The sequence below is a fragment of the Procambarus clarkii genome, chromosome 24 (assembly GCF_040958095.1).
Source record: "Procambarus clarkii isolate CNS0578487 chromosome 24, FALCON_Pclarkii_2.0, whole genome shotgun sequence".
Classification (NCBI taxonomy): Eukaryota; Metazoa; Arthropoda; class Malacostraca; order Decapoda; family Cambaridae; genus Procambarus; species Procambarus clarkii.
Window position 1 is genome coordinate 6,646,854 of NC_091173.1, and position 14,402 is coordinate 6,661,255.

At 54.7% G+C, this 14,402-nt stretch overlaps 1 protein-coding gene across 1 annotated transcript in view; it reads left to right on the forward strand.

The window, feature by feature from the left end:
- Positions 1 to 847: 847 nt before the first annotated feature.
- LOC138368246 (uncharacterized) overlaps positions 848 to 14,402 on the forward strand; it is a gene marked incomplete at its 3' end in the record, with an annotated part of 16,343 nt that continues 2,788 nt past the window's right edge. Inside the window, exons 1-2 of the mRNA XM_069330798.1 lie at positions 848 to 963; positions 12,627 to 12,999. Of these exons, the coding sequence (XP_069186899.1) occupies positions 848 to 963; positions 12,627 to 12,999 (489 nt within the window). The remainder of the gene's footprint in view (positions 964 to 12,626; positions 13,000 to 14,402) is intronic.

Genomic DNA, 14,402 nt, shown 5'->3' on the forward strand with positions numbered 1-14,402 from the left:
GAATACAACTAGGTGAATACTGAGGCTTTAGGGTAATCACCATTCTCTACGCTGCAGTAATCCAGAGTGTGATGGCGTCCGTGTTCTCTAGTGTTCCCCCCGTGTTATTGTGGCATTATATGTCCACCTCACCCTGGTGGCGTCCACCTCACACCATGGTGGCGTCCACCTCACACCATGGTGGCGTCCACCTTACACCCTGGTGGCGTCCACCACACACCATGGTGGCGTCCACCTCACACCATGGTGGCGTCCACCTCACACCATGGTGGCGTCCACCTCACACCCTGGTGGCGTCCACCTTACACCATGGTGGCCTCCACCTCACACCCTAGTGGCGTCCACCACACACCATGGTGGCGTCCACCTCACACCATGGTGGCGTCCACCTCACACCATGGTGGCGTCCACCTCACACCATGGTGGCGTCCACCTCACACCATGGTGGCGTCCACCTCACACCCTGGTGGCGTCCACCTCACACCCTGGTGGCGTCCACCTCACGGAGTCGACTTCATCCTAATGGGATTTTTCTAGTGAGGAGAGACACGAGGAATTTATTTACTATACAACACATTGTTCCTATAGCCAAGATCGTCCTCCATGTGTAAGTGTTCCTCCACTATACAAAATTAGTAGTACAAGACGGGGGGGGGGGACATTGGTGGCTGCAACAGTCCTGTTTTGTACGTTCGTTCCAATAGTTGGTGTCAGTACTATTATCTTAGGAGGGTGGGCAGGTATGAGAGGTCGTGGAGGGGGGGGGGAGGGTAGAGGCTGGAGGCATAAGTGACTGTCAGGGAATACTGTACGACGGGTCAACACGTGGGTCAACACGTGGGTCAACATGTGGGTCAACACGTGGGTCAACACGTGGGTCACACTGAAGGATGAAGGTGGGAGAGCCACCTCCAGCCACGACTTTCTGAGCATATATGACCCATTTACTCTAATATGTACAAGGTAATACGGGCCAGGATGCTGCGCATGAAGAGCTAGAGCTCACTTGCCAGTTGGCACTGATAGGTTGCCATTGAAAAAAAAGGTTTTAGATTTATCATTAGGCTAGTGTCCCTCGGGTTAATATATAATTACACACCTGTAAATGTCATATATGGCACCGGGGAAAGTGTTAGTTCAGTGTACCACTTGGTACAGATTTGTACTATTTGTACTTGGCACTATTTGTATGTAATAATATTTATACGTACGCACCTCAGGTTGTGTGTGTGTGTGTGTGCGCGCGCGCGCTTTTTAAGCAAAGTTGTTAAACAAGGCTTTTTCATTATTTTTTTTAGATACTGCGGTAGTAGCCTCATCTAACTTAAACGTACATATTATACCTAAACTTTACCTCGTGTGTTAATTATTTGACCCATTGTAAGCACTGACAATCATTAACATATTTTAATATTGTCACGTTAACAACTTTAGGTTAATATCGTGATATTCACGAATGTTTTCGGTAAGAAAACATTATTGAGCGCGCCTCAGCTTGCCAATTTGGCCAAGTAAGATGGTTTTGCGTCCAAAAGCCTAACATATTTATACATTGCTCAACCACTAAATATAAATAATTTAAGAACAGTTGTCGATTCAAATGTTGCACAGTAAAGTTAATTTTTTGAGTTCTATCAGTAAATATTTCCGTGTATTGTTATTACATATTCTTCCAGGGAAGAATACATAACTCTTGATGGAAGAGTTATGTACCCCGGTGTCCCGAACTGGCCTCCCGGTGTCCCAAACTGGCCTCCCGGTGTCCCGAACTGGCCTCCCGGTGTCCCGAACTGGCCTCCCGGTGTCCCAAATTGTCCCCCGTTGTCCCAAATTGTCTCCCGGTGTCCCACACGTTGAGTTACGTGTTGTCCTATACATTAACACAGGCGTCGTATCGCAGGCGCAGCACTACACAGGACTCCACTATAGCTTCGCCGTGAGCCAACAGATGGCGCTGACAGGAAGGTTGCCATCGTCCTCGGCGTCCCCGGCAACGGTGCCAAGCTTTTGTTTATTTTAAAAGTGACCCTTGTCACTTCTTTGCTTCTCGCTGAGACGTAGGAATGCTAGAAGTAGTCGAGCGGGACTCGAAGCGTGATCCAAGATGTTGCCGGCCACTCTCTACCACCCAGCCATGAAGAAACATCAGGACAGTCAGATGTGAGCGAGACAAACTGGTCCCAGAAGTCAGTTAAATATTGTAGTTGGTGTTGAGCGCCAGTAGCCGCCCCGTGTACACAGTCTCCTCAACACGCCAGTAGCCGCCCCGTGTACACAGTCTCCTCAACACACCAGTAGCCGCCCCGTGTACACAGTCTCCTCAACACACCAGTAGCCGCCCCGTGTACACAGTCTCCTCAACACACCAGTAGCCGCCCCGTGTACACAGTCTCCTCAACACACCAGTAGCCGCCCCGTGTACACAGTCTCCTCAACACACCAGTAGCCGCCCCGTGTACACAGTCTCCTCAACACACCAGTAGCCGCCCCGTGTACACAGTCTCCTCAACACACCAGTAGCCGCCCCGTGTACACAGTCTCCTCAACACACCCGCGTAAACAGATGACAATTATAGATCAGTTAAAAATAAATACTTGTATCATATTCTTAAGTACTGATTCATCTGGGAAGGTTCTGATTTTTTTTATTATTAACATCTTTATTGACAAAATTAATTACAATTTTGCCTAATCTGAGGATTTTGATAGTTATTAAAGTGAGGATAATGCTGGTATTGACTGTCACGCAGGACAGAGGGTCATACATAAGACAATAGGTCTAAACTGTAGGCTGAAGCACATATATATCATGGTTACAATCAATGTTTTAATGTATGAATATGTGAAAACAACTTTCTACTGTGTACTGCCACACAAGGGCAGGGATGTGCACTGCCACACAAGGGCAGGGATGGGTTCATAAGTGATGCAGCTTAGAAGTAATATAAATAAAAATAAAAATTGTTCTTCATTCTTTAAAATGGACAAGCAAATTTTGGGTAAATTGTTAGGATGTCGTCCAGAACACCTGAGTCAATGACATAGTTACACAGTTGGTGGTACAATAGGCCAGGAGGTCTAAAGTCCTTTACGGCTTCACATTCATCAATATAGTGTTCTAGTGAATGCATTAAAGGTTTATCACAGAATTTACAATCTGAGTATTCTGGTAGTGGCTCAGCCTCACTAACCTGCCGTGAACACAAGTCCCCTTACTATCTACGGTGTTCACGCCTCTGGCTACGGTGTTCACGCCTCGGGCTACAGTGAGCGGGCACCGTGGTCGTCATATGCGGGTGTGTGCTGTGAGGGTTACATAAGAGACGTTCCTCTCGCCTCAGCTTCACAGCGAAGTAAGATTCCTTACATGACCGTTGCTCCTCCTCGCCTCCTGCCACTGATAAACATTTCGCCTCTGTCTATTCTGTCAATACCTCTAAGAATCTTTTATGTCGTAATCATGACGCCACCTTCCCTTCTCGTTCTGAACGAGATATGGTTCAGTTATGTGTGTTTCCTCGAACTCGCCTATGTGTCCTCACCTAGCTGTGCTTGCGGGGGTGGAGCTTTGGCGCCTTGGTCCATCGACTGCTTGTAGCTCGGTTTATAAGTTCACGGATTACTCCTGTAGCAAACCTTAGGACTATTTCGTGAGAGTAAAGGTGCGGGCAAGCGAGCGGGGAATTGTGGTAGTTGGCCTGTGGGGAGGGAGGAGAGAGGGAGGAAGAGAGGGAGGAAGAGAGGGAGAGTTATGGAAGAAGAGAGAAGACTAGAGAGAGGAGATAAAGGAGTGGGAGGTAAATACGGGAGTGATCAATAAGGTGTGCGGGTGTTCTTGGGTGCCGGCACTCAAGCCTGGCCTTATAGTCCTCCTCCCTCACACCCTTTATTATGAGCACCCCGAGCACGCCCGCTCTCATGACCTCATCTCCCCCGTACTGGAGGGTGATCTCCCCCGTGTTGGTGGCTGGGGAGGGTAATCTCCCCCCGTGTTGGAGGCTGGGGAGGGTGATCTCCCCCGTGTTGGAGGCTGGGGAGAATGATCTCCCCCCGTGTTGCAGGCTGGGGAGGGTGATCTCCCCCCGTGTTGGAGGCTGGGGAGGGTGATCTCCCCCGTGTTGGTGGCTGGGGAGGGTAATCTCCCCCGTGTTGGAGGCTGGGGAGGGTGATCTCCCCCGTGTTGGAGGCTGGGGAGAATGATCTCCCCCCGTGTTGCAGGCTGGGGAGGGTGATCTCCCCCCGTGTTGGAGGCTGGGGAGGGTGATCTCCCCCGTGTTGGAGGCTGGGGAGGGTGATCTCCCCCGTGTTGGAGGCTGGGGAGAATGATCTCCCCCCGTGTTGCAGGCTGGGGAGGGTGATCTCCCCCGTGTTGAAGGCTGGGGAGGGTGATCTCCCCCGTGTTGGAGGCTGGGGAGGGTGATCTCCCCCGTGTTGGAGGCTGGGGAGGGTGATCTCCCCCGTGTTGGAGGCTGGGGAGAATGATCTCCCCCCGTGTTGCAGGCTGGGGAGGGTGATCTCCCCCCGTGTTGGAGGCTGGGGAGGGTGATCTCCCCCGTGTTGGAGGCTGGGGAGGGTGATCTCCCCCGTGTTGGAGGCTGGGGAGAATGATCTCCCCCCGTGTTGGAGGCTGGGGAGGGTGATCTCCCCCGTGTTGGAGGCTGGGGAGGGTGATCTCCCCCGTGTTGGTGGCTGGGGAGGGTAATCTCCCCCGTGTTGGAGGCTGGGGAGGGTGATCTCCCCCGTGTTGGAGGCTGGGGAGAATGATCTCCCCCCGTGTTGCAGGCTGGGGAGGGTGATCTCCCCCCGTGTTGGAGGCTGGGGAGGGTGATCTCCCCCGTGTTGGTGGCTGGGGAGGGTAATCTCCCCCGTGTTGGAGGCTGGGGAGGGTGATCTCCCCCGTGTTGGAGGCTGGGGAGAATGATCTCCCCCCGTGTTGCAGGCTGGGGAGGGTGATCTCCCCCCGTGTTGGAGGCTGGGGAGGGTGATCTCCCCCGTGTTGGAGGCTGGGGAGGGTGATCTCCCCCGTGTTGGAGGCTGGGGAGAATGATCTCCCCCCGTGTTGCAGGCTGGGGAGGGTGATCTCCCCCGTGTTGAAGGCTGGGGAGGGTGATCTCCCCCGTGTTGGAGGCTGGGGAGGGTGATCTCCCCCGTGTTGGAGGCTGGGGAGGGTGATCTCCCCCGTGTTGGAGGCTGGGGAGAATGATCTCCCCCGTGTTGGAGGCTGGGGAGAATGATCTCCCCCCGTGTTGGAGGCTGGGGAGGGTGATCTCCCCCCGTGTTGGAGGCTGGGGAGGGTGATCTCCCCCGTGTTGGAGGCTGGGGAGGGTGATCTCCCCCGTGTTGGAGGCTGGGGAGAATGATCTCCCCCCGTGTTGCAGGCTGGGGAGGGTGATCTCCCCCGTGTTGAAGGCTGGGGAGGGTGATCTCCCCCGTGTTGGAGGCTGGGGAGGGTGATCTCCCCCGTGTTGGAGGCTGGGGAGGGTGATCTCCCCCGTGTTGGAGGCTGGGGAGGGTGATCTCCCCCGTGTTGGAGGCTGGGGAGAATGATCTCCCCCGTGTTGGAGGCTGGGGAGAATGATCTCCCCCCGTGTTGGAGGCTGGGGAGGGTGATCTCCCCCGTGTTGGAGGCTGGGGAGGGTGATCTCCCCCGTGTTGGAGGCTGGGGAGGGTGATCTCCCCCGTGTTGGAGGCTGGGGAGGGCGATCTTCCCGGTGTTGGAGGCTGGGGAGGGTGATCTCCCCCGTGTTGGAGGCTGGGGAGGGTGATCTCCCCGGTGTTGGAGGCTGGGGAGGGTGATCTCCCCCGTGTTGGAGGCTGGGGAGGGTGATCTCCCCGGTGTTGGAGGCTGGGGAGGGTAATCTCCCCCCGTGTTGGAGGCTGGGGAGGGTGATCTCCCCCGTGTTGGAGGCTGGGGAGGGTGATCTCCCCCGTGTTGGAGGCTGGGGAGGGTGATCTCCCCCGTGTTGGAGGCTGGGGAGGGTGATCTCCCCCGTGTTGGAGGCTGGGGAGAATGATCTCCCCCGTGAGGATACATATCAACTATATCCTCCCCCTCCCCCCCCCCCCCCTCTACCACCCTCGTCATATCTGGGCGGATCTTCACGAGCCAGATTAATCCGTGTTATAAATTGAGACTGAACCCTGGCTTGGGAGTCGAACACTGGGTCGTTGGCCAGGGTGATTGTGCAGGGATAGCGACACTAGGGCGCCGTGTGTGCTCCACACGGCAGCACACACGGCTCACACGGTACACACGGCACACACGGTACACACGGCACACACCTGTACGCACATGTGGTGTTCGTCGAGCTGGGGGGTCGATCGTAGCACCAGCTCCACTACACATTTCCCAGAAATTTCTGAATGGAATATTTGTGTAATTCTTAAGGAACACCATTAAAGGAAAAAGATGCATGTCATTGTTATGAACCGGAGAGGGGGGTAGGGGGGGGGGAAGGGAGAGAGACAAAGACCTGGCGCGGTACAGCACGAAGCCCACCCTGATAAGTGAACTTTAACATTTACTAATTAATACAAAGAGGAAATAATGGCTGCTGAATAGTTTATTAAACACAAACTGGGAGCAATATCTGCCTGGGGTGGGCCTTAGCTCTGTCTGGGGTGGGCCTCAGCTCTGTCTGGGGTGGGCCTCAGCTCTGTCTGGGGTGGACCTCGGCTCTGTCTGGGGTGGGCCTCAGCTCTGCCTGGGGTGGGCCTCAGCTCTGCCTGGGGTGGGCCTCAGCTCTGCCTGGGGTGGGCCTTAGCTCTGTCTGGGGTGGACCTCGGCTCTGTCTGGGGTGGGCCTCAGCTCTGCCTGGGGTGGGCCTCAGCTCTGCCTGGGGTGGGCCTCAGCTCTGTCTCGGGTGGGCCTCAGCTCTGTCTGGGGTGGGCCTTACCTCTGCCTGGGGTGGGCCTCGGCTCTGCCTGGGGTGGACCTCAGCTGATGTCATTTCCTCCTAAGATAATACAGATATTGACAAGTATTCAACACAATATGAGGACAGGGATCTAATTAAGTGGTATATTACTTGTGTTGACTCTGAACTGGACGTGTCTGGCTCAAGTTTGCTTCGTACATGACAAAGGGGAACCAGGAGCAGAGTCTAACACAGCAGACAACCAGTAAAGTAACAGAACCTAAGCTTGTCTCAAGCTTACTCCACGTTGTGAAGCTTAATATGAAGTAGCACTGAGCTCGACGCTTGAGCGTTCACTGTCAACTTCAATAGAGTGAAAAACATTCTCTCCACCTTCTGGACAAGAGGACTCGTGTAGGCCTCGACCCGTCCTGGGAGGCCTTGTCCACCCAGGTGTCCCAGGCATTGACCTTACAATGATGGTAAACAGAACTGTTGTTCACATCTCAACAATCACAACCACCCCTACAACAGTTGCCACCATCACAACCACCCCTACAACAGTTGCCACCATCACAACCACCACCACAACAGTTACCACCATCACAACCACCACCATCACAACCACCCCTACAACAGTTGCCACCATCACAACCACCACCACAACAGTTACCACCATCACAAGCACCACCACAACAGTTACCACCATCACAACCACCACCACAACAGTTGCCACCATCACAACCACCACCACAACAGTTACCACCATCACAACCACCACCACAACAGTTGCCACCATCACAACCACCACCACAACAGTTACCACCATCACAACCACCACCACAACAGTTGCCACCATCACAACCACCACCACAACAGTTACCACCACCACAACCACCACCACAACAGTTGCCACCATCACAACCACCACCACAACAGTTGCCACCATCACAACCACCATCACAACCACCACCACAACAGTTGCCACCATCACAACCACCACCACAACAGTTGCCACCACCACAACCACCACCACAACAGTTACCACCATCACAACCACCACCACAACAGTTGCCACCACCACAACCACCACCACAACAGTTACCACCACCACAACCACCACCACAACAGTTGCCACCATCACAACCACCACCACAACAGTTGCCACCATCACAACCACCACCACAACAGTTACCACCATCACAACCACCACCACAACAGTTGCCACCACCACAACCACCACCACAACAGTTACCACCACCACAACCACCACCACAACAGTTGCCACCATCACAACCACCCCTACAACAGTTGCCACCATCACAACCACCACCACAACAGTTGCCACCATCACAACCACCACCACAACAGTTGCCACCACCACAACCACCACCACAACAGTTACCACCACCACAACCACCACCACAACAGTTGCCACCATCACAACCACCCCTACAACAGTTGCCACCATCACAACCACGACCACAACAGTTGCCACCATCACAACCACCACCACAACAGTTGCCACCATCACAACCACCACCACAACAGTTGCCACCATCACAACCACCACCACAACAGTTGCCACCATCACAACCACCACCACAACAGTTACCACCATCACAACCACCACCACAACAGTTGCCACCATCACAACCACCACCACAACAGTTGCCACCATCACAACCACCACCACAACAGTTGCCACCATCACAACCACCACCACAACAGTTGCCACCATCACAACCACCACCACAACAGTTGCCACCATCACAACCACCACCACAACAGTTGCCACCATCACAACCACCACCACAACAGTTGCCACCATCACAACCACCACCACAACAGTTACCACCATCACAACCACCACCACAACAGTTGCCACCATCACAACCACCACCACAACAGTTGCCACCATCACAACCACCACCACAACAGTTGCCACCATCACAACCACCACCACAACAGTTGCCACCACCACAACCACCACCACAACAGTTGCCACCATCACAACCACCACCACAACAGTTGCCACCATCACAACCACCACCACAACAGTTGCCACCATCACAACCACCACCACAACAGTTGCCACCATCACAACCACCACCACAACAGTTGCCACCATCACAACCACCACCACAACAGTTACCACCATCACAACCACCACCACAACAGTTGCCACCATCACAACCACCACCACAACAGTTGCCACCATCACAACCACCACCACAACAGTTGCCACCATCACAACCACCACCACAACAGTTGCCACCACCACAACCACCACCACAACAGTTGCCACCATCACAACCACCACCACAACAGTTGCCACCACCACAACCACCACCACAACAGTTGCCACCATCACAACCACCACCACAACAGTTGCCACCACCACAACCACCACCACAACAGTTGCCACCATCACAACCACCACCACAACAGTTGCCACCACCACAACAGTTGCCACCATCACAACCACCCCTACAACAGTTGCCACCATCACAACCACCACCACAACAGTTGCCACCACCACAACCACCACCACAACAGTTGCCACCATCACAACCACCACCACAACAGTTGCCACCACCACAACCACCACCACAACAGTTGCCACCATCACAACCACCCCGACAACAGTTGCCACCATCACAACCACCACCACAACAGTTGCCACCATCACAACCACCACCACAACAGTTGCCACCATCACAACCACCACCACAACAGTTGCCACCACCACAACCACCACCACAACAGTTGCCACCATCACAACCACCACCACAACAGTTGCCACCATCACAACCACCACCACAACAGTTGCCACCATCACAACCACCACCACAACAGTTGCCACCATCACAACCACCACCACAACAGTTGCCACCATCACAACCACCACCACAACAGTTACCACCACCACAACCACCACCACAACAGTTGCCACCATCACAACCACCACCACAACAGTTGCCACCACCACAACCACCACCACAACAGTTGCCACCATCACAACCACCTCTACAACAGTTGCCACCATCACAACCACCACCACAACAGTTGCCACCACCACAACCACCACCACAACAGTTACCACCATCACAACCACCACCACAACAGTTGCCACCATCACAACCACCACCACAACAGTTGCCACCATCACAACCACCACCACAACAGTTGCCACCATCACAACCACCACCACAACAGTTGCCACCACCTCAACAGTTGCCACCATCACAACCACCACCACAACAGTTGCCACCACCACAACCACCACCACAACACTTGCCACCATCACAACCACCCCTACAACAGTTGCCACCATCACAACCACCACCACAACAGTTGCCACCACCACAACCACCACCACAACAGTTACCACCATCACAACCACCACCACAACAGTTGCCACCACCACAACCACCACCACAACAGTTACCACCATCACAACCACCACCACAACAGTTACCACCACCACAACCACCACCACAACAGTTGCCACCATCACAACCACCACCACAACAGTTGCCACCATCACAACCATCACCACAACAGTTGCCACCATCACAACCACCACCACAACAGTTGCCACCACCACAACCACCACCACAACAGTTACCACCATCACAACCACCACCACAACAGTTGCCACCATCACAACCATCACCACAACAGTTGCCACCATCACAACCACCACCACAACAGTTGCCACCATCACAACCACCACCACAACAGTTGCCACCATCACAACCACCACCACAACAGTTGCCACCATCACAACCACCACCACAACAGTTGCCACCATCACAACCACCACCACAACAGTTGCCACCATCACAACCACCACCACAACAGTTGCCACCACCACAACCACCACCACAACAGTTGCCACCATCACAACCACCACCACAACAGTTGCCACCACCACAACCACCACCACAACAGTTGCCACCATCACAACCACCACCACAACAGTTGCCACCACCACAACCACCACCACAACAGTTGCCACCATCACAACCACCCCTACAACAGTTGCCACCATCACAACCACCACCACAACAGTTGCCACCACCACAACCACCACCACAACAGTTGCCACCATCACAACCACCACCACAACAGTTGCCACCACCACAACCACCACCACAACAGTTGTCACCATCACAACCACCCCTACAACAGTTGCCACCATCACAACCACCACCACAACAGTTGCCACCATCACAACCACCACCACAACAGTTGCCACCATCACAACCACCACCACAACAGTTGCCACCACCACAACCACCACCACAACAGTTGCCACCATCACAACCACCACCACAACAGTTGCCACCATCACAACCACCACCACAACAGTTGCCACCATCACAACCACCACCACAACAGTTGCCACCATCACAACCACCACCACAACAGTTGCCACCATCACAACCACCACCACAACAGTTGCCACCATCACAACCACCACCACAACAGTTGCCACCACCACAACCACCACCACAACAGTTGCCACCATCACAACCACCACCACAACAGTTGCCACCATCACAACCACCACCACAACAGTTACTACCATCACAACCACCACCACAACAGTTGCCACCATCACAACCACCACCACAACAGTTGCCACCATCACAACCACCACCACAACAGTTGCCACCATCACAACCACCACCACAACAGTTACTACCATCACAACCACCACCACAACAGTTGCCACCATCACAACCACCACCACAACAGTTGCCACCATCACAACCACCACCACAACAGTTGCCACCATCACAACCACCACCACAACAGTTGCCACCACCACAACCACCACCACAACAGTTGCCACCATCACAACCACCACCACAACAGTTGCCACCATCACAACCACCACCACAACAGTTACTACCATCACAACCACCACCACAACAGTTGCCACCATCACAACCACCACCACAACAGTTGCCACCATCACAACCACCACCACAACAGTTGCCACCATCACAACCACCACCACAACAGTTACTACCATCACAACCACCACCACAACAGTTGCCACCATCACAACCACCACCACAACAGTTGCCACCATCACAACCACCACCACAACAGTTACTACCACTACAACCACCACCACAACAGTTGCCACCATCACAACCACCACCACAACAGTTACTACCACTACAACCACCACCACAACAGTTGCCACCATCACAACCACCACCACAACAGTTACTACCACTACAACCACCACCACAACAGTTGCCACCATCACAACCACCACCACAACAGTTGCCACCATCACAACCACCACCACAACAGTTACTACCACTACAACCACCACCACAACAGTTGCCACCATCACAACCACCACCACAACAGTTGCCACCATCACAACCACCACCACAACAGTTACTACCACTACAACCACCACCACAACAGTTGCCACCACCACAACAGTTGCCACCACCACAACCACCACCACAACAGTTGCCACCATCACAACCACCACCACAACAGTTGCCACCACCACAACCACCACCACAACAGTTGCCACCATCACAACCACCACCACAACAGTTGCCACCACCACAACCACCACCACAACAGTTACCACCATCACAACCACCACCACAACAGTTGCCACCACCACAACCACCACCATCCTTCTGTCTCCAACTCTTCCTATAACAAGAGGCATCCTGACTGCACCAAAAACACTGAAGATGGGTGAACACTGTCGGGTCCTTACAGGTCGTCGTCTCGGGGTCGTCGTCTCGTGGTCGTCGTCTCGGGGTCGTCGTCGTCTCGGGGTCGTCGTCGTCTCTTGGACGTCGTCTCGGGGTCGTCGTCTCGTGGTCGTCGTCTCGGGGTCGTCGTCGTCTCGGGGTCGTCGTCGTCTCGTGGTCGTCGTCTCGGGGTCGTCGTCGTCTCGTGGTCGTCGTCTCGGGGTCGTCGTCGTCTCTTGGACGTCGTCTTGGGGTCGTCGTCTCTTGGTCATCGTGTCGGGTCGTCGTCTCAGGGTCGTCGTCTTGGGGTCGTCGTCTCGGGGTCGTCGTCGTCTCTTGGACGTCGTCTTGTCGTCGTCGTGTCGGGTCCACCCAGACACACAACAAAAAATATTGATGTAATTTCACAGAAGAAAAGTTTTCGTCGGTGTTAATTAGCTTCTCTAAATAAAATGTGGTTACTTTAACATTTTTATTATAAACACCAGAGAAATGTTTTATTTGATAACAATTGTGTTTAAAGCTGATTGGTGCACTTACTGGGAGGGGTGCACACCTCTCGTGACCCTGGGAGGAGGGGTGGACACCTCTCGTGACCCTGGGAGGAGGGGTGGACACCTCTCGTGACCCTGGGAGGGGTGGACACCTCTCGTGACCCTGGGAGGAGGGGTGGACACCTCTCGTGACCCTGGGAGGAGGGGTGGACACCTCTCGTGACCCTGGGAGGGGTGGACACCTCTCGTGACCCTGGGAGGAGGGGTGGACACCTCTCGTGACCCTGGGAGGGGTGGACACCTCTCGTGACCCTGGGAGGGGTGGACACCTCTCGTGACCCTGGGAGGGGTGGACACCTCTCGTGACCCTGGGAGAGCTTGGTGCACTTACTGGGAGGGGTGGACACCTCTCGTGACCCTGGGAGGAGTGGACACCTCTCGTGACCCTGGGAGAGCTTGGTGCACTTACTGGGAGGGGTGGACACCTCTCGTGACCCTGGGAGAGCTTGGTGCACTTACTGGGAGGGGTGGACACCTCTCGTGACCCTGGGAGGAGTGGACACCTCTCGTGACCCTGGGAGAGCTTGGTGCACTTACTGGGAGGGGTGGACACCTCTCGTGACCCTGGGAGAGCTTGGTGCACTTACTGGGAGGGGTGGACACCTCTCGTGACCCTGGGAGGAGTGGACACCTCTCGTGACCCTGGGAGAGCTTGGTGCACTTACTGGGAGGGGTGGACACCTCTCGTGACCCTGGGAGAGCTTGGTGCACTTACTGGGAGGGGTGGACACCTCTCGTGACCCTGGGAGAGCTTGGTGCACTTACTGGGAGGGGTGGACACCTCTCGTGACCCTGGGAGGAGGGGTGGACACCTCTCGTGACCCTGGGAGGGGTGGACACCTCTCGTGACCCTGGGAGGGGTGGACACCTCTCGTGACCCTGGGAGGAGGGGTGGACACCTCTCGTGACCCTGGGAGGGGTGGACACCTCTCGTGACCCTGGGAGGGGTGGACACCTCTCGTGACCCTGGGAGGGGTGGACACCTCTCGTGACCCTGGGAGAGCTTGGTGCACTTACTGAGAGGGGTGGACACCTCTCGTGACCCTGGGAGGGGTGGACACCTCTCGTGACCCTGGGAGAGCTTGGTGCACTTACTGGGAGGGGTGGACACCTCTCGTGACCCTGGGAGGGGTGGACACCTCTCGTGACCCTGGGAGGGGTGGACACCTCTCGTGACCCTGGGAGAGCTTGGTGCACTTACTGGGAGGGGTGGACACCTCTCGTGACCCTGGGAGAGCTTGGTGCAC